The sequence below is a fragment of the Coenobita brevimanus genome, chromosome 58 (assembly GCF_032717465.1).
Source record: "Coenobita brevimanus isolate Jiangsu-jjx chromosome 58, ASM3271746v2, whole genome shotgun sequence".
Classification (NCBI taxonomy): domain Eukaryota; kingdom Metazoa; phylum Arthropoda; class Malacostraca; order Decapoda; family Coenobitidae; genus Coenobita; species Coenobita brevimanus.
The window spans coordinates 2551814-2579677 of record NC_137011.1 but is presented as its reverse complement, the minus strand read 5'-3'; the positions used below and the strand labels follow the sequence as shown (position 1 = coordinate 2579677).

Here is a 27864-nt window from a genome sequence, read left to right as displayed (position 1 = left end):
CATCTGTCTTAATCCTTCCCACTGCCTTCGTTCCTAAATCCCTTAATTGATCTATTTTTAACCTAAGTGTCCCCACACCTTTTAAACCATTTACCTCTCTGTCACTATTCTCCACCATATGTATCAACTTGTATTATATTGTGTATAGAACTTTCATACTGTATGCTGTACTACTGTATAATGTATAAGAATACCCACTGTTTAGTGGAAATAAAGTTTTATTATTATTATTATTATTATTATTATTTCTCTCTCTCTCTCTCTCGCTAGATTTTGTTATGTGTCATCCATGGTTTTTTACTTCCATTTTTATGTATGGATTATAATTTTGACTTTATTTCCGCACCACCCTTGAGGTAAAAGTCACGGCGCGTTTTTTTATAGAGGTTTCCCCAATAGGCCTAAATCCTGTAGGGGGTTGGTGACCTCCCACAGCGTACACACAAACACGTGTCGCGTGAGTGCTGCCACCCCAGAGCTGTTTGATATATTTATTTTAATTATGAAAGGATCGCCTCTTCCCACTTTTATCCCTTCAAATTTTCTTGCAATTATACTTGCTAAATTAATTAGCAATGTTAGAAGTGTTGGGGAAGTAAATAATAATTAGAATATTTTTAGAGCAACACTGCCAAATTTTTATGCCACGTTTCTCTATTATCGTATAATATAGTATGCAGAATAGTTTTATTCTTCCTTGATACATGTCAGCACTTTCATTACAGTTATATTAGTATGAGTTATGTTTATGTATCATTCCTACTACACAAACCACAGGCGTTATACATCGTAGGGTTAGGAAACATGGCAATAGTGTAGGGAGGGGGTGACTCCACCCAAACCCTATGTTACGAGGAGGAACACTATAGTAGTAGTAGTAGTAGTGTTGGTGGTGTTGGTGGTGGAGGTGGTAGTAGTAGTAGTTGTAGCAGTATTAGTAGTTGTAGTAGTAGTAGCGGTGGTGGAGATGATGGTAGTAATAATAGTAGTAGTAGAAGTAGTAGTGATATTAATGTTTATGATGGTGATGGTAGTAGTAAGTAGTAGTAATAATAATAATAATAATAATAATGATAATAATAATAATAATAACTGGAAAATATATGCAAAAAAATCACACACAATAAGCGAAGATAATAAAAATATGAACGAATTAAAGAGAGAAAATATAATAATATATACTTTCACGTAGTTTCAAAAATAAGTTGTGTTCGTTTTGGGAATGAAGATGTGTAAGAAAAAAAAATAAATAAAAATAATGCCAAATAAAAGCAGAAGGGAAATATAAAAAGCAAGAAGAAAAATATATACAAACTTTGACGCAGTGAATGAGGAGGGAAGAATGCGCGGGAAAGGATTGAAGTGAGAGGCGTGAGAAGAATGACAAAAATAAAATAATAATAAAACTGGAAGAAAAAAATAAAAAAACAGAGAGAAAAATATATATAAACTTTAACCCAGTGACTTAAAGAAAAAGAAAAAAAGAAATGAAGTGTGAGAAAATAAATCACGTCTCTCGGTAAGTAGGTCGACGCCGGAAGTGGTGTGACGTCACGGAGAGGATGTCCTGCTGCCTGTCTTACCTGCAGGTTGTGTGGGTGCGTCATGTTTCTCTCTCTCTCTCTCTCTCTCTCTCTCTCTCTCTCTCTCTCTCTCTCTCATAACCACAGTGCAGCATACTTTGACCTTTTCCAAATTCATCTCTGCAATTTCATTCTCAAAATAGCAAAAAAAAAAAATCATCTTACTTTTTATCCAGCAATTTTTCCCCTATTCCTTGGAGAGATAGATAGGTAGGTAGATAGATGGAGAGAGAGAGAGAGAGAGAGAGAGAGAGAGAGAGAGCAGTATGAAATAGCAAAACGAAAAAGAACTTTGTTACTTTATAATAAAATTCGTAAGATAGCGAAGTAAAATTGCACGATATTTATAAAAACGAATATATTTATGTAGGTATATATATTCTCAGCCAGGATGAAGTGAAAGAACTATATAAGGGGTAAGAAAGACTTGAGGCGACTGGGCAGGGATGGGGGGGGGGTCGCAACAAAGGACAATAAGTGATTTAGATTGGCGATAGATTGACTCGGTTCTTCGCCTTAGGATGTTATTGGCTGGTGGAATTCTTGGGTGATTGAGTGATTGAGGGAGTATGGAAATTTAGATGTGATTGGATATTTACTGATGTCGAATTAGCCTTTTCAGAAATTGTAATTCTGATGGAAATAATTCTCTCTCTCTCTCTCTCTCTCTCTCTCTCTCTCTCTCTGTGTGTGTGTGTGTGTGAGTGACGGAAGTCTTACATGAGTGAACGTTTTTCTAAAGTGATTGAGTATTAAGTGTTGAAAGTAGGCACCAACCATCCTATTTGCCCACCTCATCGCTCTAGGATGTGTGTGTGTGTGTGTGTGTGTGTGTGTGTGTGTGTGTGTGTAACAAACTAACTCACTGTCACACACACACACACACACACACTGACCTAATCATCTTGCTGGCTGATTTCTACGTACATTAACTTCTTCGTGTATGATCAAGCAGTTTAATGTCAGAATGATTTAAGTACTTGGATATATTGTACTGTAGTCTCGAAATAATCAGTAACCAGCTATCACATCTACCCATATACACCCTTCAGGATGACAGACAAACTTAGAGTGACTGAGAAAGTGAGAGAAGGATATGCGGGAATTATAACCTGATTGCTTGGTAAATAACTAAAATGAAAGTGTCATAGGTTTGAAAACGTAAAGGCGGGTCATTGTAAAGTGATTGCTTAATAAAAATAAACGTCATCGGTCTGAAAAGGTTAATTAAACTCCCTGCGTTATAATAACCATCTAATTGAGCGACATAAATAATAAATGAGTTATAATAGCTTTTTATGACCCCGTGACGTCACTAAGCATGACATAATTGACTTGGAGACAACACCTGGCAAGAACAATGGTTAATTAAAAATCCGTTCAAAAGATTTCACAACAGCACGATCCTGCACTCATTTCCAAAGGTCAAAATTCACGGCCACATTAATGCCGTATTGTAGAAAAGAAAAAATAACATAAAAGAGCTATGATTGGAAATGCTTAATGGTGTAATGGGAATATTATTGTGTTGTTCATGAGGGAGAAATAATCATTCTTTCTCCCCCTACACCCGGCGACAATGTAAACAAAGGAGGCGATTGTCTTTTGTTTCTGCGTCCGAGTCGACCTCTTGGCTGTGGCTTCGTTCGTGTAAATCTGATGCTTTACAAATACTGTGATAATATTACTTGTTTATCAGTTATTATTATTATTATTATTATTATTATTATTATTATTAAAACTTCCTACATCCCTATGGGAAGTTTTCTTGTTCATCCATATTATTATTATTATTATTATTATTATTATTATTATTATTATTATTATTGTCTCCATCTTTTACATAGATGGAGACTATTATTTTCGCTGGTATTATTATTATTCCCACTTCAGAGAGTCGCAACGATTCCAGAAAAACCGGAAACTGCGCGAGGAATCTGAAGGGCCCAGGTTATGTGTCCTGGCATGGGCCATTGGTGATAGAAAAAAAATGTCCAAATCCTTTACACACAGTGGAAGGGCATATTAGAAAGAGTCACATCAGTATTATGTTGTGAAGGAGATATGTTGGTCGTGTCTACTGGAGATTTCAATACGACCTCCGTAGGGAATCTGAATAACCCAGGTTATGTGTCTTGGCATGGGTCATTGCTGATATAAAAAATCCAAATCTCCCCAATGGTGTCAAGGTCATTGTAAGAAACAGTAGGTGAAGGCTAGTGACTGTCCACGGGACAGTTTTGGTTATTATTATTATTATTATTATTATTATTATAACTTCTACTACTACTACTACTACTACTACTACTTATTTTAAAGTTCCTATATTTCAAAGGCTATTTGGCCTAGAGTCTTCAAACGTGGTCAGCCTAGTCGGACAACTGTCCGCTTCTTTTGGCCAGATATGGTGGAATCCGTCAACCGATCTCCAGATATTATCCTGAACACAGAAAAGTGATTAGCCACGTTGTCTCAAGAACTGCTTAACCTAGGAAGCCAAAATTTTTACTACAACATTGCCTTAAGGTGAACGCAATGCAGAAGAGAGTATGGTTTCAGTTGGTTGACTATACTCTGAGATGGCCTGGGGCTAAAAATTTGAACTTTGCCGAATATTCCGAATGTCACCTAATTTTCCATGAAGGATTTAAAACTAGAGCCACAATACGTGGTGCATTCATAGACTGTGATGGCCCAAGGTGACATGCACATTGCACAAGATCAGTGACCTTGACCTCAAGGTCCCTTTTCAGCTAGGCTTGTAGTCGGCAGTGGCTGTGGTAAGTTATCAAAATTGTCCTTGGACAATTTTGCGATGTTATTATTATTATTATTATTATTATTATTATTATTATTATTATTATTATTGATTATTATTATATCTAGTAGTAGTAGTAGTAGTAGTAGTAGTAGTAATTATAATTCGGAAACAGTCTTCTCGTACTTATATTCTCCCAGCGTGCTTCTCACTCTTTACTACCTGTTATTCTTTCTTTCTTCGTCTCCCTTTTCATCCCATTCCTAGCTTTTCATTTTCAACACATTATTTCCCTCCCTTGGTTTCCCTTTCATTTGCTCTTGTATCTGTGTTTCTCAATCCATATTCTCATTTACCTTTCCATGCTTCTCACTTCCCTACCTTCATCCTTGTCAGCAGATGTAGGTTCATTCCAGAGAGAGAGAGAGAGAGAGAGAGAGAGAGAGAGAGAGGGTCTTCCAGTTTTATAATTTTAAAACAATATTCACCAAGTCTTTAATAATAATTGTTATTGTAATAAAAATAATAATAATCATTATCATCATCATCATCATCATCATCATCATCATCATCGTCATATGGCCCATTACAAGTCATATAGTAATAATAATAATAAAAATAATAATAATAATAATAGCAATAATAATAATGATGAGTAATAATAATAATAATAATAATAATTATTATTATTATTATTATTATTATTAATATTATATGTAATCAAGAGTCAGAATTAATTCATTTTGATAGTGGCCTTCGTGTGAGTTAAGTGTACTGAGAAACTACACTACATCTACTTTAACTTGGCCCAGATTTTCGTCATTTTGTGGCGTATTTCACAAAGCTTAATGATGAAATAGGACAATGCAGTATCCCCACTTCCTTTTTCATAGCACTTCTTGGTGACTAGCATTATAGTGTAGCGTTAATCTATTGCCATAACTCAGCATTCAAGATGGGTTGAGGGCAATTTTAGGCCAAGGTAGAGTAAAAAGGCTGTTTCTCGTGTGTTGTGGGTACGGCTGAGTCAGTGTTAGGACTACGTACCCAGCATCATTTATTCATTTTTTACATTGCCCCACCAACGCCACACCAGCCGACTGAGCCGTTCCCGTAGCACGTGAGTTTCTATAATGGTGCGCTGATTACTGTCCACCCTATAAAAAGCATAGAGATGTATTGAACTATCATTTTTGTACGGCATTTGTGAGACTTTTAGCCGTTTCTGTATGGTGACGTAATGTTCAGTAGAGATAGTGCTTCATATCATTAGGGGATTTTAATCTGTCGTGGTGTACGTGTGCTAGCGAAGAGGTTAAGAACAATATCAGTGAACCCTTTTTACTCTAACATGTATTTCCAAAGTAGTAAGGTAAAGGGAGAAGGGATAAACACCATGGCGCTTGGCCACTGTGCTTATCTTCGTAATTTACGCCTTTGAGCCTGTAGCAGGTTATTCATCCACTGTCCTGGGATAAAGGCTACGGCATCCTCCAGGTAACGACGGTTACCTCCCGCAGTTACGTCCCGTAGGTGTTACCCTTGTCACTCATATTACCCACCGACCCAAAAAATGGTTGATGGATATCTGCGCCAGCTGCCCGCACCAAGATTGGAAACGGTGTTGTCAGACCTGCAGATTCGTAGCTAACAGTGTTAACCACTCAGCCACAGCGGTGATGTTCAGATATCATAGGCATGCCGCCTCGGTCGCTGACTGAATCACTCTGTTTGTTCTTCTGTCACTATCGCCAAATCAGTCCATTTGTTCCAGTCTCTATCACTGACTTACACTTGTTCCACTATCACTATCACTGACACACTCTTTTCTACTGTCATTATCTATCACTGACACCGTTGCTTAGCAGAATCGTCAGATAATAATAATAATAATAATAATAATAATAATAATAATAATAATAAGGGTAATTGACGTCCTTGTACTCAGAGTTTAGTTTAATTTTGTAGCCACGGAAGTGTCAAAAAAATATATCTACAGTATCTGTCTGTTTATGGCCAGACGCCTTCCCGTATGGGGTGGCCACAAGCAAATCGTCTCCATGTCGCCTTGTCTACCATTTGGCTGCCCCCCCTCCAGCTCACATCCCCACCTTTCATATATATCTCCACTTCCCACTATCTTATCCATGGTCTCCAAAATTATAGTGTTAAAGCTGTAATTATTGATACTCGCTAAAGGAATGTCAATACTGTATTGTACTTTCACCATAACTTGATCCAATTTTTTATCTGTTTGTAGCTTATTTCAGGTAACAGTAAAAATAATGCAGTGTATGTAGGCTATAGACTTTCCATTGCACTTCTTCGTGACTAGCATCATATTCTAGCGTTAATCAGTAACTAACACTCGGCAGTCAAGATATAGAGACGGCAATTTTAGGCCAAGTTAGAGCAAAAAGCATAATTATAGTCAAAACATTAACTGCCAAGCAAAGCAAAAGTATGCATATTAACTTGCGTGTTTATCAGCGTCCCATTTTAGGCTATGTAAGGCGGCCAGTACAATACATGCATACAGTATATTGGTGTTATAACACATTGGGGATTGTTTTTGTAAATAGCTTTTTCAGTTACACACTTAGAGTAGTAGTCACACCAACCAAACATACAGTGCTGGTTTGTATATTATATTTTCCAGACATCATCATCATCATCATCATCATCATCATCATCATCACCACTGTCTCAGCGAACTATATCCCTTCCTACCCTAACTATATAAATCTTAGTGTGTATGTACTATGTAATATTTGGAATACCTGTATTAATTTTGAGTTTTTGAACATGGAAAGTTGGTAGTTGAGAAGTACAGTAAACAAAAAGTTGAGCATATGTGTATGAAAATCGTTAGTGAGTGATTGACGGACACCCTGGTTCCTTGAGATGTCGAAGTAACAACAGTGTAGGAAAAGTTGGTATGGGAAAATAATGTAGTCAGGAGCAATAAGATCGTCGCTGTTACAACGTTATGTTCAGAAGCACAAGATTAAGAATTTTCAAGAACTCTCCTGAATGTTCATCTTTTTCCAAAGTTATGCATTATTTTCTATGGTGTCGTGCATTAAACTAATATGGAAATTTTTAGTTACTCAAAATTAATACATACTACTGTTCATTCACTATAACTTGGTGATTTTCTTCCTGTTGTTGCCTGTCCCATAGCTCAGTGTCAGGATAAGATATACATTCTCAACCTCCTCTCCCTAGCACTTCTTTGTGATTAGCCCCATGTTTTATTCATACTCCCATGTTATAGCTCAGCATTCAAGATGGAGATAGCAGTTTTTTGCAGCTCGTTTGTAGAGACAATATACAACATCCTGTCCCTGTTGCTTCTTCGTGACAAGTACTGTATTCTCAGGTTAATACAGTACAATGTTACAGATTACAATTTCATGCCTAGTTAAAGTGAACAGAGTATAGTTGAAATGGAAGAAATGAATTTTATATTAATGTGTTCTTCGTTCTACAGGTTGGCGGTGGAGGTGAGATGGGCAATAAGGCTGGAGGTCAGAGCCAGTCCGAGGAGGAGACGGAGGTGGTGCCCTCAGCCAGAGTCCCGCCCCTCACAGTCCACCCAGGTAATGGACTCTCACTGGTTCCTGTTATAGTTGTAGTGGCATAGGAGGAGTCATAGCATCTCGTGCTTAGCGATTTATTCTGCATATTACATTTTCATATTCACTTGTATGTTAATCATATCGTTTTAATGTTGACATAGTTTCCAGCAATAGCATACAAGAGTATATTAAGGTCATAATTCTTATTGTAGATGATATCAGGGGCTTCATAACACTTATTTCTAGTTTGGCAATTACAGTAAACCCTCGATATAACAAACTACCTGGGGGAAGGGGTGGGTCGCTATATCCGAAAGTTCTCTATATACGAGGGGTCAGTATTTCTGAGGGATTACCGAACTCAGTTCGATATATAAGGGGAGTCGTTCAGTCCTACATGCTCAGACATAACCTAAACTAATGCTATGAAGTTTTACATGGAGAATTCAATGGTTTATGAAGCTGTACATGTAAATACAATACTGTATGAAGTTATACATATGAATTAAATACCTATAATAATAGAGTGTAATGTAGTGCTGTTACAGTACACATACTGTGCCAGGAAGGGATGCTGTTGAAGTACACTTACGTGCCAGGAAGGGATGTTGTTGTCATCGTGATCTGATTCCCGAACTTCCCCCCCTCATTTGGCGACCTTTGTTTGCAAAATCCAGGGAAAGTTCGGTCATGATTTGGCTGTTCATTATATCCGAAATTTGCAATACCAGGGTTCTTTTTATTGAGGGTTTACTGTAATTTGAATCTTTGGGGGAAAACAAAGGTAAGGAATCTTAAACACAGGTGCTTGAGGCTTTTAAATTGATGGACATCCCAGATCCAAGACGAACTCAATAAAGAAAACATCTCACTCAATGCATTTTTGCAGTTATATTTTTATATTATTGACAGTACATTTCCATATAGTTAATAAAATCACATCACCTTTCATTTTTGTGAAATTCTGATGATTAAAATTATTATAATCCGTTTGTTATTATTGTAATGTGTGTACTGTGAAATGAGTTACTTGAGAGGAGCATGTGGAATGATGTGGAGGGACAGATTGACGAATGAAGAAGTGAAGGAACGCTGTGGGGTGGATGTGGATGTGGTTGAGAAGATTAGGAGAAATACACTGAGGTGGTTTGGACATGTGAAGGGAATGGAGAATGAAAGACTGACTAAGAGGGTGTATGTAGGTGAGGTGGAGGGAGGGAGAGGGAGAGGTAGACCGAGGATGAGGGGGAGGGATGGAGTTGAGAGGTATATGAGGGAGGGGGGGGTGAGTTGGGGGGAGAGTAGTCAAATGGTGGGTGACAGAGCGACTTGGAGGCGTTTTGTCTGTGGCCACCCTTTGCGGGATTAGGGCGTCGGGCTATAGATAGATAGATAGATAGTGTACTGTGTAAGCCTCTAGCTGGTTATTTAAAGATGGCTACCGTTCTTTGTGGAGGCAGGTGTATCCCTGTTTAGTCCTGCTGTGTGTGGAATTTACTAGAAAGGTATGATAATAATCCATTTTAGTCGACGTCTTAGTATAATGCTCCATTATTTTCAAAGTGTTGATTAGCCTAGTTATTGATAGCAGTGTTTTAATAAAGATTGAAACACCACATGCTCTCACCAAGTGCTTAAGGGTATTTAAGTCACTGGAAGTAAGGAAAGATGTGGAGTTGAATGCAGTGAAGTGAAATTTATGGTGTAAATAGAAATGTCTGAAGCCTAAGAAAACTGAGAACTGTAGCCAACTTTTCAGATTGTGAAGTTTGAAGAATGAATATTGTAATTAAAAAGCATGGTTTGAATGATGCTGAGGGAGGTCAGAAGGATGCCAAGATTAGATCAGAAAGATGCAGCAGTTAGGTCCCAGGGATACTAAGATTAGCTGTACAGGATACCAAAGTTAGGTTCATAGGATGCTGGGGATAGGTCACAAAGATGTAGCTTTCACTGTTAGACATGCTTGTGCATTTTTCTTCATTCTCATGCTTTATTTGCAATATCACTTGCTTGCCTTCTTTAGCATACTTATAATGTTTCATGCAAACCTGTAACCAGGAAACTTGCCTCAGATTTCCAGTTTATTGTCATTTACTTTTCCAGGTTTGCAATGATGGAACTAATTTTTATCAGTTTATTTCTGTATGGCATGTACGTGAAACTGCAAGAGAGCTTCCCTGCATAAAATTCACATTTGCATTTTTTTCTCTATAAACCGTAACATAATTATCATCATGATAGCTTTAAAAGTTGCAGAAATGTGTTATTTATAAGTGCTGAATCATAAAACTACCAGTTTTATCCACAAACTGTGGCAAATGCCTCTTGCCCTGTTGGACTTTCAGGCTGATTCAGCTCCAAAATCAGTCTGGATCAGTTGTTCATGTATGCTAGCCAAACCAAATATGCCCTGACCTAATCTAACCTAACAACTGAACCGAACCTAACGACCAACCACAACGATGTGGGGTCCAAATCAACCCATTTCCCTTTGTAGGACACCACTGCCAAGGTCATTTAAACCTAATTTTGTGCTCCTAAGTAGCATGCTGTTTTTGCAGAATTTGGTTGTCATGAATAAACTGTACAATCTTGAGTAACATAAATGATATTTCTGCAGAACCAGGGTGTCATAAATGAATTTACAATTATGAAACATAATCCCTGTCATAAAATTTTCATCTTTGTCAGTGGGAGCTCTCCTACAGTTTGTCTGCCATTTGTTGCATTTCACAATATGTTAACAATTTTTCCTGTTGTCAAAGTCATTTCCACTTTTGGTGGGGAATAATCTTGCTGATGCCTTTTCCCCACTGCATATACAACTGTTATCGATGACTAATGAAGATTGAAGCTTGTTAAAGAAAATATATAACTTTCCTCATCATAAATCACTCTCATCTTAAATGTCAGGACCAACTTGCCTAGCCCCAGGCTCCTATGCTTCTCATGGGGCAACATGGGATTGGATGATGGATGGATGGGTATAACTTTCTAGCACCAAGAATGACATTAAAAGAGGTTTAAAGGAATAAAAAGAGGGAAAACTCACCATGATAAGCCCTACCTTGACTATTAAAAACCCAATACAGTATGACCATTTGGTATAGGGTGTGTACTCTGTTGATTTCTAAAGGCACAGCTTACTGTATTAGAGGTAGACATAAGACAGTGACATTAAAGAGGTTCAAAGGAATAAAAAGTGGGGGGCTGGGAACTCACTGTGTAGTTGGTTTCACTTGTTGGGGATCCCCATCCCATCACAGGACTGAGCACCAGTGTACATTCTCCCTGTTTTTTCCACACTCAGTGGTCCTGGTATTGCTTACAATGACCATGCACTGATATCCCATGCAAATGGAGCCCCTAACCAAAATTGAACAAGCTTAAGGATATCTGGAATTAATTAGATGGGGGGGAGGGGGGAATGTGAGTAGCAGTTCAGGCACTGTACATTCACTCACTTCACTTCTCCGAGAGAAGTGAAATTAGTGAATGTACAGTGAGGTTGGATGAGGAGGAAATGGAAAATGTGAGTGTGTTTAAGTATTTGGGTAGTGATGAGTAAGGATGGGAGTGAAGTGCTTGAAAGGGCACAACAAGGAAGAAAAGTTGCTGGTTCCTTGAAAGCGGTGATAAGAAACAGGGAAGTGAGCATGAAAGTGAAAAAGTTACAACTTGACAGTATTGTGATACCAACTTTAACATATGGAAGTGAAGCTTGGATGTTGTTGAAGGGACAGAAACCAAGAGTGAGAGCAGTGGAAATGAGTTATTTGAGAGGAGCATGTGCAGTCACATGGAGAAACAGACTAAAAATGAGGAAGCGAATGAGCATTGTGGTGTGGATGTGGATGTGATAGGAAGTGTGAGGAAAAACACAGTAAGGTGGTTTGGCCATGTGGAGAGGATGGAGAGTGAGAGACTGATGAGGAGAGTGTATGTGAGTGAGTTGGAGGGGGAGAGGGGGAGGGAGAGGCCAAGGATGAGATGGAGGATTGGAGTGGAGAGGTATATGAGAGAGGGGGGTGTGAGCTGGAAGCAGGGCAATGAAATGGCTGGGGACAGGGGGACATGGAGGCGATTTGTTTGTGGCCACCCCTTACGGGATTAAGGCGTCTGGCAATAAATAGATAGATAGATAGGTAGTTCAGGCAAATCACCCAGTTGGCAGGACATAGTGTTGTTTTGTAAAAAAAAAATCTGAGGCCCCCCCCCCCCCCGACTGTTCTAGAAAATTTATCTCTGGGCCTGCTCTTACTGAAGCCAGATGGTTTTATTCAACTTAATAAAGGCCTGTCATATTTAAGGCCCTAATTAAGTCTATCTCACTTCTCCAGTGTGAAAAGTAGCTACTGTATATTGTAAGCTGAATAAAATTGCTAGGAGACAGTATTAGTAAAAGGAAAGGCATCCCCGGGTTTAATGGATTTAATGTGTCCCTTGCTGATGAGAAGACTGCCAGAAACGCTAGAACACCTCTTGTGCTGCCCACTTGTGTTTGCCACACAGTATTGTATAAGAGGAACTTGTATACAGAAAGCCTTTAAGATGCACAGATACTTGAAAGCACCACAGATTGCAAACTGTAAACACTGCAGTAATAGTTTCATCGTTAATGGAGCAATTTTTTTTGGTGGATAATTCACAAGAGATAGCTACAGTATATGGTAGGAGAAACTGTTTGGCCACCATAATAATATAACCATAATGCAATGTTGTAACCTTCACGATCATAATTCCTCAATACACATTTGTACAGATGACTAATATTGAGTTGCAAGGAGTGGAGACTCCTGTAGATGGTAGCCTATTTTAAAAGAAAATTTTCAGTAGGAGATGTGCAACAAATAGATATTATTATTATTACTACTATTATTATTATTATTATTATTATTATTATGCATCCATCCATCCATCCATCATCCAATCCTACATTGCCCCATGAGGAGCGTAGGAGTCCGGGGCTAAGCAGTTGGTCCCGACATTTAAGATGAGAGTGACCAGCCTCACTCATCCCTGAGTGGCATTACATGAGCAATCAACCCCAACCACCCCTTGGATATAAACCTTCACTGGCTCAATCCGATTGGAGCGCAGTAATTACTCACTAAACCACCAGGCGCCATAATTTGGTTATATGGTTACCATCCAGCGTAGTAAATGGTTTCCTGGTGTACAGGAAACCATTTGGCTTGTCACTCAGTGTAGAGTCACCCACAGGCAGAAGGAAGAAGAAAGAATGAAGGAAAGAAAGACAGAAGAGGAAGTGTAAAGTTACCCATAGGCAGAAGGACAAGGAAAGAATGAAGTAAAGGAAGACAGAAGAGGATGGAAGGAAAGAAGGATGGAGGAGAGGAAAGGGCAGACTATTATTATTATTATTATTATTATTATTATTATCAGTATGATTATTGTTACTATGTATATGCAGTGCAATATTATCATTATTCTCATGACCCTTACCTCCCTTGCTCCCCAGGTAGTGGCCCTGGAACCAACCGCTCCTTGTCCGTGGAGAATGGAGAGGAGGGAGAGCTGGAGGTTGAGCTGCCCCCACCCATGAAGGTTCTGGAGCAGCCTATGTCAACCCCACCCTCCACCGGCCCACCCATACCTCCCCTCGATGATATTCTCCCTGATGCCCCCGCTAGAGTGAGTATGGTGGGCTGTAGCTGATGTTCTTTAGTGTATATTTAAATTTAGTACAGTTGTTGGAAATGAGATTAGGGAGCAGATAATAAAAGAATGGTGGTCATATTTGGGAGATACAAACCTTTGTGTATAAGGCAGGGTTGTCTCTTCAGCTGATGTATTTTACTGCTAGACTAGGAAACCATTTACAAGACTGGGTGGTAATCATATAACCAACCCATACGTATTCCCTGTGTGTCAGCAACTGGGTTGGCAGAGGGTTAGAACCCCTCTGTGTAAAACAACTAACTCAAAGATAAATGACCACCCCTTGCAGGATTATGGCATCTGGCTGTAGTTAGATAAGAGACCACTGGGCTTCTCTTCACAGTGTAGAAATATAATACACTAGAGAGAGGTGAAGTCAGTGAATGTACAGCGAGGTTGGATGGTGAGGAATTGGAAAATGTGAGTACGTTTAAGTACTTGGGTAGTGTGATGAGTAAGGATGGAGGTTTGGAGGGTGAAGTGCTTGGAAGGGTACAGCAGGGAAGAAAGGTTGCTGGTTCTTTGAAAGCAGTGATAAGAAACAGGGAAGTGAGCATGGAAGTGAAAAAGTTACTACATGACAGTATTGTGATACCAACTCTAACGTACGGAAGTGAAGCTTGGACGTTGTTGGAAGGACACAAGTCAAGAGTGAGAGCAGTGGAAATGAGTTATTTAAGAGGAGCCTGTGGAGTCACATGGAGAGACAGGCTGACGAATGAAGATATAAAGGAGCGTTGTGGTGTTGATGTGGATGTGATAGGAAGCGTTATGAGGAACATACTGAGGTGGTTTGGCCATGTGGAGAGGATGGAGGGTGAAAGACTGACGAAGAGAGTGTATGTGAGTGAGGTGGAGGGGGAAAGAGGGAGGGGGAGGCCGAGGATGAGATGGAGGGATGGGGTGGAGAGGTATATGAGAGAGGGGGGTGTGAGTTGGGAGCAGGGGAGTGAAATGGCGGGGGACAGGGCGACTTGGAGGCGATTTGTTTGTGGCCACCCCAAACGGGACTGAGGCGTCTGGCAATAGATAGATAGAGATAGATAGATAGTTTATGTACTGAGAGTGTCAGCTTTTATTCTAGAATTCATTTCAATTTAAATAGCCATGAAACAAGATGCATGTTTTTAGTTCAGAATAATATAAAAAATGTTTTGAATTCAGCAAACCTGGGACCAAATCATTTGCTGAATTTTGGAATTTTCCAGAAAACAGAACATCCATTTTTACCCAGATAAAAACATGCTGATACAATGAGTTGACCACTTGTGTGTAATGTAGGTAGTAATTTTTATTTCATGGTGTGTATTAATAGTCATAAACACATACATTTACATAGGCACAAAAATTCATGATACACTGTTAGACTAGTGCACTGCTGTTTCACTAAATATTATGGCTGAGTACATTAGAACAGATACGAGGGTGGTGCATTACTTAGGTGCATTATACAGCTAGCTGTTGCTAGATTAGTTACCATGTCATATAGTGCTGTTTTGTATGTATGAGTTAACATTGTTCAGTGGTTCCTGGAATACTGGTAGTAGATGTGGAATTAGAATGTCATTGTACTCTCACTATGCCATACCAGTCTTTATTTCATTGCTTAGCTCATTGTAAAGTGTTTTATGCAGTTCAGGTTACTAAGGCAAACAGAAGCTTCTGGAGACTTGGAGGACATGCTGTAATGGTAAACAGCAGCAGCAGAAGCTTTAGTGCTTTTTGTGTCATGGCCACCCTTTATGAGCTTTGGGGTTTGCTATCAAGTAGTGAATTGATGAAGTAGAAGAATTTTTTGGAAAAGCTTGACTAATTTTGTCAAGCTGTGTATATTTGTTTGGGTAATTACTTGACATTTTACAGGGCACCATAATGTCTTTTTTAACCTCTTCATCTAACTGGGAACACTACATGGTTATGTATTGTCGTTGCTTTGGAAAAATTGTTTCAAAGCAAGCATATGCAACCCCTTTAGTCATAGAGGTTCTCCAAGCAAAATAATTTTGTCTGTTGATACCCAGAATATTAGGAGGAGAAAAAAAAGGCTAGAGGTAATAAATCTTGACACACTTATGGATTTGAGCTGCGGCATGTTTCTCATCATGTGTTCCAACCCATGCACTCTGCCAATCACCATGCTGAGGACCTCTTTATATTGAAGGGATTTATAGCCTTATGAACAACATTTCTTCAGCATTTCTTTATCTGTCTAGTTTCTACAATTTACTGTCTTCACATTTTCTCCAGCACTGCTGGTAACATTGATCAGTATCCTGCTGAGACTTTTCAGTTTCGTTACCAGTGTTGCTAGGATGTCTTTTCTTGCCAGTACCCTCATCATAGGCATAGTGCTTGTCTCACTTATTCTTCTTTGATACTTGACCCATCCTTCTCACTAAAGTTTGGACCAACTACGTGCCACAACATTTCTTAGTTGGTCAGAATTGTTGGTAGTCTTTACACTGTTCAGTGGTGACGTTTTTTTTAGGTCTGATTTATAATGTGTTGTTCGTTTTTCTAAGAAGCCAGTTTAATCAAATATCCATTTTGGTATTTTACAATATCTTTAACGTTTGTTGCTCATGAAGTCACTGTGAATGGATGTCATGTTGGCGTCGCCTTATCGTAGGGATGTTAATCTTACTCCTTCCTGTTATAATGGCCATAATTTTTTGCTGATATGGTACTCTCCTTTCCTCTTTCACCTTACCATTATCACATCACATTATTGGATCACCCACAATATGCAACACCATTGAAATACCACACATTACACACCACCACCAAAATACTACACTATACCATTACCACACAATACACATCACCATCAATATACCACTCATCACACCACACTGTGATATTCCATATCACCACGATGCCATAACACCAACCATCAAAATACTGCACATTACTCCACACCATCAAAACACCCCACATTACTGTGCACCACCAAAACACCCTACATTACACCATACCACCAAAACGCTACATCACAATCTACATCACCACATCTTAAAATCCAAACACCAGTCATCAGGCATGAAGGCATCAGAAGGAAGCACGACCGACCTGGCCACCGAGATTGAAAATATTGTCAAGGAGAAGATGGTGAGAAAAATTTAACTGACACTTTCTTAATGTTGGTTCCACCTCCCATCTACTCTTTATTTTTATTTTGGAATGGGATTTTTCTCTCATTTTGACTTGCATGGTCTGATTTGGTTTAGTACAGTATATCGACATTTGCTCCTTACTCGCACTTGAGAAAGCACGAGAATAGGTATTTTTGTTGACTTTTTGATTGGGTTTGGTTGTTTTCACTTACTGCTTTGGTTCCGTTTTTCAGTTTACTATTTCACTGATGTACATTGCATTCTTATGTTGAACACACTCAGAAAATATCCACTGCCATTAATCTGTCCTTCCTCCAACTTTGAAAACACAATGCAGTATATACTGTAGCCTATATTTTTTCTACATTTTACGGTACTTTTTTTCTTCTTCTTCTTTTTTTTTTTTACTGCATGTTAACAATGTATTGTTGTTGTGTGGCTTCTGTAGTTGACATTTTATATTTCCAACATATAGTTTAATGCCATACAAACAGGGTCAAGCTTATGTAATCCATCATTTTTCTGTTACAGTAACTGCAGATCTGTGAAGCTCAGCAGATTGATGTCATACAAACAGTGATATAATATTTATTGTTTGTGTCCTGAGATACAAGGGCAGACTAAAAAGTCAACAGTTGATCTCTTGTACACCCACTGTCAACATTTCCTCTGTACTCATACCTGTAGTCGTGGCGCGCAACTCTGAGGTTGTTATTATCATGCCTTGGCAACCTACCATTCAGAAGTGTGTCTGATTTTGTATATGAGACGCATGTGATTTGTGTATAATATGTTCGTGTATAAAAATATTTGTGTATAATATATTCATGTATAATAATAATATGATTCGTGTATAATATGATACGAAATTGGATGCCTTTTTGATTGGTAGGTTGCCAGGGTACAATAATGACAACCTCAGAGTCGTGCACCACGACTATAGTTACTAGCATTGTTTCAAGCCAAAATGAAACACAGCAGATTAATTACTCATGGGGGAATGAAACCCAGAACCCACAGGATCTAAATTTACCATGTAACCTGTTAACTAAGAAAAGTTGCTACTCAACATGACCAGCAGGCTTTTTAGGTTTTTAGATAGCTTGTTGCATTCATAGCAGATTTAAAGTGAACTGGAGCTCAGTGATGTGTCTGAGTAGGGAATGGGCTGTGACTGATGTGCAAGTACAGGAGTGCCAACCTATGGAGATTATAATATAGCTGGGTGCAAGAAGGAAGAAGCTTTTGATCTTGAGTATATTGAATACGGCATCAGTCGTTACGTAATACTTAAACCCTTCAATCCAGTAATGTATTTTCTATTCTCTTGCCATTTTCAATGATTCTGTTCACCTTAAGAGGGAGTCACAGTGCAGAAGGGGTTAATGAAGGCTATATCTAATACCTCAAGTTTGGAAAGCCTCCCTTAAGACGAATTAAATCATCCAGACGTATGAAAAATAATTAAACATCCTTGTACTGAAGGGATTAACTGTTGTATGTGTCTGGTGTTGTAAGGACGAACCCAGACTGCACGTAATTTTTTCTGTAGTGTGCTGGTAGACTTCTTGTGTGTGTTTGTGTGATTTTGAGGTTAACATTTGCATTTTTTCCCCTCCCTTATACAATATTTAAAGTACTCTGCCGTATTATTTATTGTGGTCATAATGCATTCTGTGGTAATCTATTTAGATTACAATACTGTAGGTGAGTGTTGTTCATATTTGTTCGATGATACAGTATCATGAAATGCATCAGTAATTTGTATGGTGTTCAGTATTTTCTAAGAATTTGCATTTACTGTTCCACAAATCTGTGGTAGGGCTGTATTACCGTAACTCACTGACTAGCTTTACAGATACATAGGTTTGCTGTGATACTGTTTACATTTTTTTAAAATGCCACCTGATGGTCATATTTAGGATTGCAATCCTACCATTTATATATATACAATATTCAGTATGTCTTATCTGCATAACAATTAAATTATTACATTCTTTGATTGATATGAATGGTGCAATCAGAGAACACTTCCTGTCTTTCCTAATTCACTGAAGACATGAATATATATATTTTTTATATCTGCCCCATAGTTTTTCCAGTGAGCATTAGTCATATCCGTTTCTGATCTTAACTGATAAAGTTGTTGTATCTCACCTGCCGAATGTCCTAGTACAGTAACTGCTTTGTATTTATTATGAAATTGTTCTTAGGGTTTCATGTACAGGAACTGTAAAGTAGTTGATTGAAATAATTATCATTTTTCAGTCCTTACAGTATCCATTTGTACTTCCATAAATTCGAGTTCATTAATCCCATCTAAACTCTCACCAATGTTTGTAACGAAAAGGCAAAATGGCACCTGTGGCCGTGATGATAACAGTGTTTACGAGGCTTATGGTATCAGCGAGGTATGTAGTTCTTCAGTTTCACTCTTACTTGCTTTACAGACAGTGCACAGAAATACCCTACAAAATGGTTTAGTAACTTTATTTTTTACAATGGGTATCAACAAGTTTCATTTATCATAAAATGTTTACCATTATTGGAAAACCTGAGTGTGTTACAGCACTCACCATGGAGAAAATTGTTGACACTGAACTTGAAGATTTGCAACCAGAGGCAGATAACAATAATGGTGGTATAGTGGATAATATTGCCATTGCACACCTTACAAGGCTTTTACCAAACAAACTTGCCCGCACCATCTCAAATGATGTATCCAAGTCCTTGACATGGTACCTGAAGCGAAGAGAAACGAAACGGAGTAGGAAAAAATCGAGTGAGAGTAGACGTGAGAAATGCGTATCCTGGAAAGATGATAATGAGGTAATTTTCTGAGGTCACTGCATAAGAAAAAGCTTTATGTGCTGGTTTGGATATTATTTATATGATGTTGAGTATTATTGTACCTAATGGCTACCTCTCTGGGTGCCAGTTTTAGGCTACGTATCATACAGTGTTCCTTTTTAGTTTAGATAAATTTCCCCCTGGCCAGCTACTGATCCTTTTGACATCCTCTTCCTTTATTCTATTTTGCATCCACTTCCATTACTCCATTTCACATCCATTACTGATGATCCACTGAATCTCTCTCATCCATTATTTCAGTGCTGCCCCCAGATTATTTTATTCTGCTATGAGAGCCTTAATGAACCTGAAGGGTTATATATAGCTTTCATTAACAGGTTCAGTATGTGAAATCTTTCCTAAACTGAATTAAATAATCTGGGGATAGCAAGAATGAAAACTAAAATTGCACTATCAGTTTGAAGGAATGAACATCCACATCTGTTATTCTTTTTCCATCTAACATTCATTCCTGTTATACCCCTCCCCACCCTTCCACTTTATAGACCAACCAGCACATCTTTTCCATTTCCAGTCATCGCTCCTTTTTTACTTTTTAACAAACTACCCCTTATCTCTCATCAGCATCTGTCACTTCTACATGAGCTCCATTACAGTCATTCCTTTTCTACTTTTTGTCACCAGACAACTATCCTCAGTCTCACATCAGTACGTCTCCCCTCCTTGACCAACCAGCCAGTCTATATTGGATATCCATAGCCCATTCCCATTCCTCAACCAGCCATCCTGTATGTTAATCCAGACCCTTAACTCCTTTCCTACTCCCAGCCAACCTTCAACACACACCCGTCCTTCAGGAGCAATGCTCAGACCCCACTAAACACTTAAAGGCAATCATCCAACTAACCTGTGTCTTGCATTCATACCCATGACTCTGATTCCACACCTCAGTCTACCTGAATCTCACATCCATACCCATAACTCTTTTTTTTTACAACTCATAAACCCACCCTCAGCAACAAGTATAACTCTCCATTCCTCAACCAATCCTCTAACACCCATCCCACCTGCAGGAACAACACTCAGAGACCAGTGAGCGCCTACGGGAATGGCGTGTGGCGGGTGATGGTTGTTCTGGTGATGAGGCCTCCTCCCCTGGCCCCACCACGGCCATCCTCTCGAGTCACAGCCAGCCCACCACCCTCCTTACCCCACAGCTCTCGGACGACACAGACCTAGGAGCATCAGCTCTCCCCCTTGCCTCACAGGACACCAGTCCAGGTTTGTGTCAATATATCATTGTGAGTGTCATTGTTTTCATTGTCATCACCATTGAAATCATTATCAATGTAATTACCATTAGCTTATTAATGTATGGTAATTATCACAAGCTTATATCCCTTTAAAGATAGGATGGCTTTGACCTTGGTGCTATGCTTTCTTCTTGCAGATACCATCTCAGGTCATTTCATGTACAGATATTATCATCATCATTTCCCAATAAAGATATGGAAATGTTGTTCAAAGGACATTGGTTTAAAGATTCATTAACTCCTTCACAACAAGAGGGCCTTCATTAGACAAACAGAATAGTCTGGTGGTAGCAAGGTTACAACAATAAAAGTAAGTTTACTAAAAGGGTGAATGGATATTGCATCTGCTGCAGACTTGGTTTAAATTCATTCTCTCTTCAGTGACCTTGACCTTTGTACCATGACATTCATCTTTGATCTTGACCTAGGTATGGTCAGTAGCAACCAGTCATCCATAAATAAGTTTCAGAGTCAAGGCATTGAAAAGTTATTGAGTGAGGAGAATCGGAAACAGTCTCAGCCAAAATTCATTACATTGTTTGGGCTGAAGGATTGGGCATTTCCCACACTGATCCCATACCATACAAAGTGTCAGCAGTGTCTTACTAATTCCTTATGTTGATTTACATTTAGTTATCATCTTTACAGATGGCTCAGTTGGTGAAGGCGAAACAACGTCAGAACAGCGAGAATTAAGAAGACGCCAGTTTGTGATTGCGGAGCTGGTTGAGACTGAGCGACTGTATGTTAGAGACCTACAAGACGTGGTAGATGGCTATATGAAGGAGATGCGCGACCCGAGTTCTGACATCAGGATGCCCGACGACCTTAGAGATGGAAAGGACAAAATGGTCTTTGGAAACTTGGAGGCCATTTATGAGTGGCACAGAGAGTGAGTGTGCTGGTTATCACTAAACCACCTCTTGCTTTTATATAATTTTTAGTGTTGGGATTCCTGATACACCTACAGCAAAACCTCTTTAGTTAATCATTAATGTGGTTAATAAGCAAAGAAATAATGGAATAACCAAACTCTTGAGGCAGTGTTTCTGGAGAGCCATTTGTTGTTCACAGACCATAGTGTTATTACAGTACCTTTAGTATATAGTACAGTACTGTATATGTATCAGACCCAATGCAGGTGCAGTTCTGTCAGACATTTCCATATAATACATTAGTGTAGAAATTACTGTAGTTGAATGCATAGCAGACTAATTACAACAGTGCAGTTTTGATGGAGCCAAAAACTAAATATTTGTACATCTTAATATTGAAATAATATTGTATTTGTTGCATACATTAGTAAATATTGACTGAAAGGTTCATGTTAGTTATTCCTCTTCTTAGCAGAGGTCTGATCCTGCATTCTGCCTAGAGTGGTCTGCTTGAGAATAGATACTTAGTACTGCAGTTTGGGGAAGTGTAGCTAAGTGGTCATAGTTCTGAGATGGTAAATCTTTGTTACAGGTTGAAATTCTTTTGTAACAAGGGAGAGTTTGGGGGGTTTTATATTCAGATATTAGTTTGACCATAAGGCCTTCACCATGCCTTGAAAATGCTCTTGCTGTCAGCAGTACACTTTGCTGCTTTACATTCCCCAATCTCAAGAAATATGATGGGCAAAGATTGGTGGTATGAGCCTGAGATAGGTTGCATACAGTAACTGCTGGGCTTCAAAGTACAGACCAAATCAGTTGTTGCCCAGAGTCTAAAAAAGAAAAAGTACTAATAACTCTTTTTCAAATGTATTGCAGCTTTTTCTTGAAAAACATAGAACGCTGTTTAGAACACCCAGAGGAAATTGGTCCAGTGTTCCAGCGCAGTGAGAAGAGGCTCCAGATATATGTCAAGTACTGCCAGAACAAACCAACGTCGGAATATATTGTCTCAGAACACTCAGGCTACTTTGAGGTGAGTCATACAGATAAGAATAATTGTTTTAAGTTTTTATCTTGTAATGGCACCAAGGGGAGTAGCCTAGTCCTCTAGCCTCAGATGTACTGTACTTACCACCTTTAGTCATATTCCTCATGTATTTTATTCTTCCCATCTCTTCATGATTTTGTTCAGCTTAGAGATTTTATATTATTATAATTTTTATTATTTTTTATCTCCTATGCGTCAAGTGGGGTTGGTGGAGGATTAGTGCCCCCTCCCTGTAAAACAATTAACTCTAAGCCCTTGGCCACCCCGTGTGGGATACATGGCGTCTGGCAATGAATGAAATGAATGAAAATCTCCTATGCTCCCGGGGCAACACTGGATTAGATGATGATTGAAATTCTTTTTTGCCGGAGGAATTAGATACAGCCATCATTATCCATGTCACTGTTAGGCAGCTGTCCTAACCTGAATAAAGTAATCAGTGATGAGGGTCTTTCATCATGTAATACCATTTATGTACTCATGCCACAACGGAATTACTAATTCAGCAGAGGCAACTTCTAGTTGTTGAAGAATTGAAAACTAACTCTGTTAACCTTTCGGCTGGTTGAAATTCCCACTTAATGAAATTGTCTGAATTTAGGCAGAACAAAAAGTCTGAGACTGTCCATGGCAGAAAAAAGGTTAAGTGCACAGTAATTGACTACGGTACATTAGAACCATGAATTCCCTGCAGTTTGAGGGGGTAATATGGAGATGCTTTAAAACCTGCAGTCCTCTTGTTTCAACAAAATAAATTAGGCTTATATCTAACTCCTTATGCTTGAAGATATTCCCCCGAGCTAGACCTTATTAAATCATATAGCCTTGCTAGGTGGCAAGAGGACGCCTCCCCTCCAGGCATGGCAGCTACCGGGCATGGCTTGAATTCACGACCGCCTGGTCCTGAGTTTGATGCTCTACCACTGAGCCACCCTCCCCCACTCGCATACTTGAAAGAGTCTCAACCTGAATGAAATTCTCTTGTGGTAGTGTGAGTGAGTGAATGAAATTCAAGTGCCAGATAGCAAAGACTGTTGATAGTGTGAATAAAATGTTAAGTTATGATGGTACTCCTGGCAGTTTTGGATCTGTTCTTGTACTTTGAGTTCCCTAGACTTACACACAGATTAAATTGGGTCAGGTGGTTGGTGTTGACTTTTCTTGTCATCAGAACTTTGCTGATCGCAGATTTTAAACAACAGCATTGAAGTGATTGCATTAATAACTACTTTTGGAGTGATAGTGTAGTAGTAGAGCCCTGAGGTTTTGAGCGATATCCATGCCTTACACACAGTGGCTTGAACTCGTAAAAAGGTGCCTGAAGTTTTTATCTCTCAGCCTCGTGAATCTGGGTGTTGTTCCTGTTAGTTTAATTTTGCTGCTGCAAGACAGTTTAACTTAGCAAAAGGATTCCTGTATTCAAGGGGTATATTAAGACAGCATCTAACCTCTCCAGTTTGAAAAGCCTCTCCAAAGCTGAGGAAAATTGTATGGTGACTGCAGAATTAAGCTGCAAATAATGTCATCAATACTCAAGAGGCAAATTTCTTCTTACAGTGCATATATTTCATTTAATATTGCTCTCTCTAGACAGTTTCCTTTAGTTTAAGGAGTTATCTTGTAGCAAAGGGGATATTGAATGCTATATTTAACCTTTCAAGTATTTTAATAAAAATAATTATAAGCTGAATTAAATAGTTCTGAGGAGTCAAGGCTAAAATACAACAGCTCTTAGGTTGACGAATGTATAATTCTGCTTTTATGGTTTCTCTTTCTTGCTTCTGGATCTTTTAACTTCCTTTTTTTCATGTGGAAATTTGGGTAAGGGTAATGAAAGAATGATGGGCAGTACTAGAGTTTTTTTTCCACCGAATGTACACATTATGATGATGTTTCTCTTTCCTGTTTCTGTATCTTAAAACTTCATTTTTAAAAGTGGGAATTTTGTCTAGAATATTGAAAGAAATGTATAGTAGGATGCAGGCTTATTTCTACCAAACATACACTTATGTAATTATAATGATGCTTCTTATCTTCCCCAATAGGAGCTGCGTCAAAAGCTGGGCCATAAACTACAACTACCAGACTTACTAATAAAGCCTGTTCAGCGGTTAATGAAGTACCAGCTACTACTACGAGACATACACAAATACACAGAGCGGGCGGGATTGACAAAAGAAGCAGAAGCAGTGAAAAGAGCGCTCAATATCATGATTGTTGTACCGAAAGCTGCCGATGATATGATGAATGTGGGACGACTACAGAACTTTGATGTAAGTGAGAGATACTCCTAATACAGGCAACTGTTTGCAATTAATTTTCAAGAACAGGATAATAGTATGGTATCACCAGTATGAGGCGTCAGTAAGGCTTCAGTTGAGGAATAACCATATCATTGAGTGAATGTGAAAACAAGAACAGTAATGCCAGGCTGTTTAGAGTCACTGAAATGTAGTTGATGTTGGAAGGGACTAAGGACTAAAATTCATAGGTACTAATAGAATAATACAGTAACGGTTGGTCTTTTTCTTGAACTGTTCCTTGTTGCACTTGAGTCCTTTCCCCTGTATGGAACAGTTCTCGGATGCCCACAGGGAGATCTTGGGTGGTCCATTTTGCTGAGCACTGATGTATTACCATGGTCCTGTTGTCCTCATATACATTTTAGATGTTAAGAGGGCTTGTGAGTTAATGTGCATATTTATTGTACATTACTTAGTGGTAGGTGGGGGGCACTCACCATCCACTCACTCGATGTAGTGCTGTTGTCGGGTGTCTGCCCTTTCCTCTCCTCCATCTTCCTTTCCTTCCATCCTCTTTTGTCTTTCTTTCCTTCATTCTTTCCTATTCCTTCTGTCTGTGGGTGACACTACACTGACAAGCCAAGTGGTTTCCTGTACACCAGGCAAGCATTTACTATGCTGGGTGGTAACCATATAACCAAATTTTGGCACCTGGTGGTTTAGTGGTTAATTATTGCACTCCAGTCAGATTGAGCCTGTGAAGGTTTATATCCAAGGGGTGGTTGGGGTTGATTGCTCATATAATGCCACGCAGGGATGAGTGAGGCTGGTCACTCTCATCTTAAATGTCGGGACATACTGCCTAGCTCTGGGCTCCTACGCTTCTTGTGGGGCAATGTAGGATTGGATGATGGATGGATGGATGGATATACATTACTTATAAGTAGTGGCACTTGCTTGAGCCAGATATTGTTAATTGCATGTTGGTGTATAGTATACAGGTTTTCATAGGAGTTGATATGCTAACTTCAGGAGGTGATTCCTGAGATCATTCTAAGACATGTTCAATGAACATATGTCAGGTTTGCAATGGTTATGGGGTATTGGACATTTAATTCTGAATTAGGTGACCAAGGTCAATGCATGCAAGCATGCTGAAGCCATTATAAATGATACAAATGAAATGATACAATGGTGGTATTGGGAGAACTTATCCATTTCCAAGTCTTGTTACCATCCTCTTTACTCTTCTTTGCTTTGTTTAGTCTGACAGTCACCTAAACAATAATGAACAGATTTACCATGAACTGTCTAACTAAAAAACAAGGCAGTGAAGAGTACAGAAGATGATAACATGGTTTGGAAATGGATAATTTCTTCCACTGCCACCATTCAGATTTAAATGTCTGTTACTCCATAGCCATTGCAAACCTGACATTCATAGAACATTTACATCTCAGAATGATCTAAGGAATCACCTCTCGAAGTTAGTGCGTCAACTCCCAGGAAACCCTGTAAACAGTACAGGTGTCTCACTGAGGTTGATGTTTATTGCATACAGGTATTAGGAATGTGTATAAAATTCAGAACTGTCCATACTGTTGATCATATAATACTGTGTTTATAAATTGCAGATTTTTAGTAACACAGTTCAATATCCCATCAATAGGGAAACAGGTTATCAGTATGGCACGTGGCATCGTGCTGTCAATATCAGGACCCATGTTACACACATTTTTGTGACCACTTGCTGGTGTTCATTTGCGATCTCACTATGAACCTCAAAAACAAATTCTGTGTCAGATTTAGGAAATTGGCAATGGAGACTCTTGAAATGCTTCAGCAGGCCCACTGCAATGAAGCAATGAGCCGAGCATGGCACTTATGCTTCAAGAGGGGCAGAATGTTACTGGAGGACGACCAGAGGTCAGGACAACCTTCCACGAGCATAATCCCCCAAAGTGTCAAAAAAATTCAATGAATTGTGCATGAAGATCGTTGGATCACCATCAAGGCTTACTTCAATGCTGTTGGCTTTGCTGAAGCATTTCAGGGATCTCCATTGCTAATTTCCCGAGTTTAACACAGAATTTGAAGTTTCCTCTCTGCTCAGGTTTGAGGTCCATTGTGAGATTGCAAATGAGCACATGCACTCACAAAAAACATGTAAAACAGATCCCGATGTTGATAGAGAGATGCCAAGTGGCATATTGATTCATGAAGGTTATTGTACACCCCTGCTGCTCACACATGACCGTGCCATGCTCTGTTCATTCGCAACAGGAGCAGTCTTGGAACTTTTTGATCACACCTTGCATTACACCATAATGAGAAACGTGGGGTTCTAGGCAAGGAAAGCACACTGGGATCCACTTTACCTCCAGCAGTGATGATGAACTTTGATCTGGTGGGAGGAGTCTGACTTTTAAGCTAGTGTTGCACAGATCCAATGTCATTGGCCTGATTTTCACAAAACAGGGCTCTATCAGTGAAGAACAACAGGGTGGCAGAAAACCTCCATTAATGAAAAACTGTCTGGTATTCAAACAGGGAAGGCAATATGGACAAACTGCAATGAATAATGTTTAGGAGCATGGCAAGGTCTTCAGCTAAAGACTGAGTTTCCCCTTTTGGTGCGGTATTTTGCAACGAGAGAGTTGATGGTAGCAGAGGTACTTTGGATGAGTTAAAACATGGGTGGCATCCAAGTACCTTAAACTGAACACCACTGGCCTAGAATCCACTTGTACTACCATGGCTTTGATCCTTCCCACAAACCACAGAAGATGGGGCCGACATGCTCTTAGCCTTTTCTGAGGCCTGGGGCATCACATCTCTCGCAACACCTTTA

At 39.1% G+C, this 27864-nt stretch overlaps 1 protein-coding gene across 1 annotated transcript in view; it reads left to right on the top strand.

The window, feature by feature from the left end:
- Positions 1 to 27864, top strand: part of trio (trio Rho guanine nucleotide exchange factor) — a 409269-nt gene that overhangs the window by 321151 nt on the left and 60254 nt on the right. The window contains exons 28-34 of the mRNA XM_080274536.1: positions 7835 to 7943; positions 13408 to 13593; positions 16645 to 16715; positions 20605 to 20818; positions 21511 to 21736; positions 22599 to 22755; positions 24816 to 25043. Of these exons, the coding sequence (XP_080130662.1) occupies positions 7835 to 7943; positions 13408 to 13593; positions 16645 to 16715; positions 20605 to 20818; positions 21511 to 21736; positions 22599 to 22755; positions 24816 to 25043 (1191 nt within the window). The remainder of the gene's footprint in view (positions 1 to 7834; positions 7944 to 13407; positions 13594 to 16644; positions 16716 to 20604; positions 20819 to 21510; positions 21737 to 22598; positions 22756 to 24815; positions 25044 to 27864) is intronic.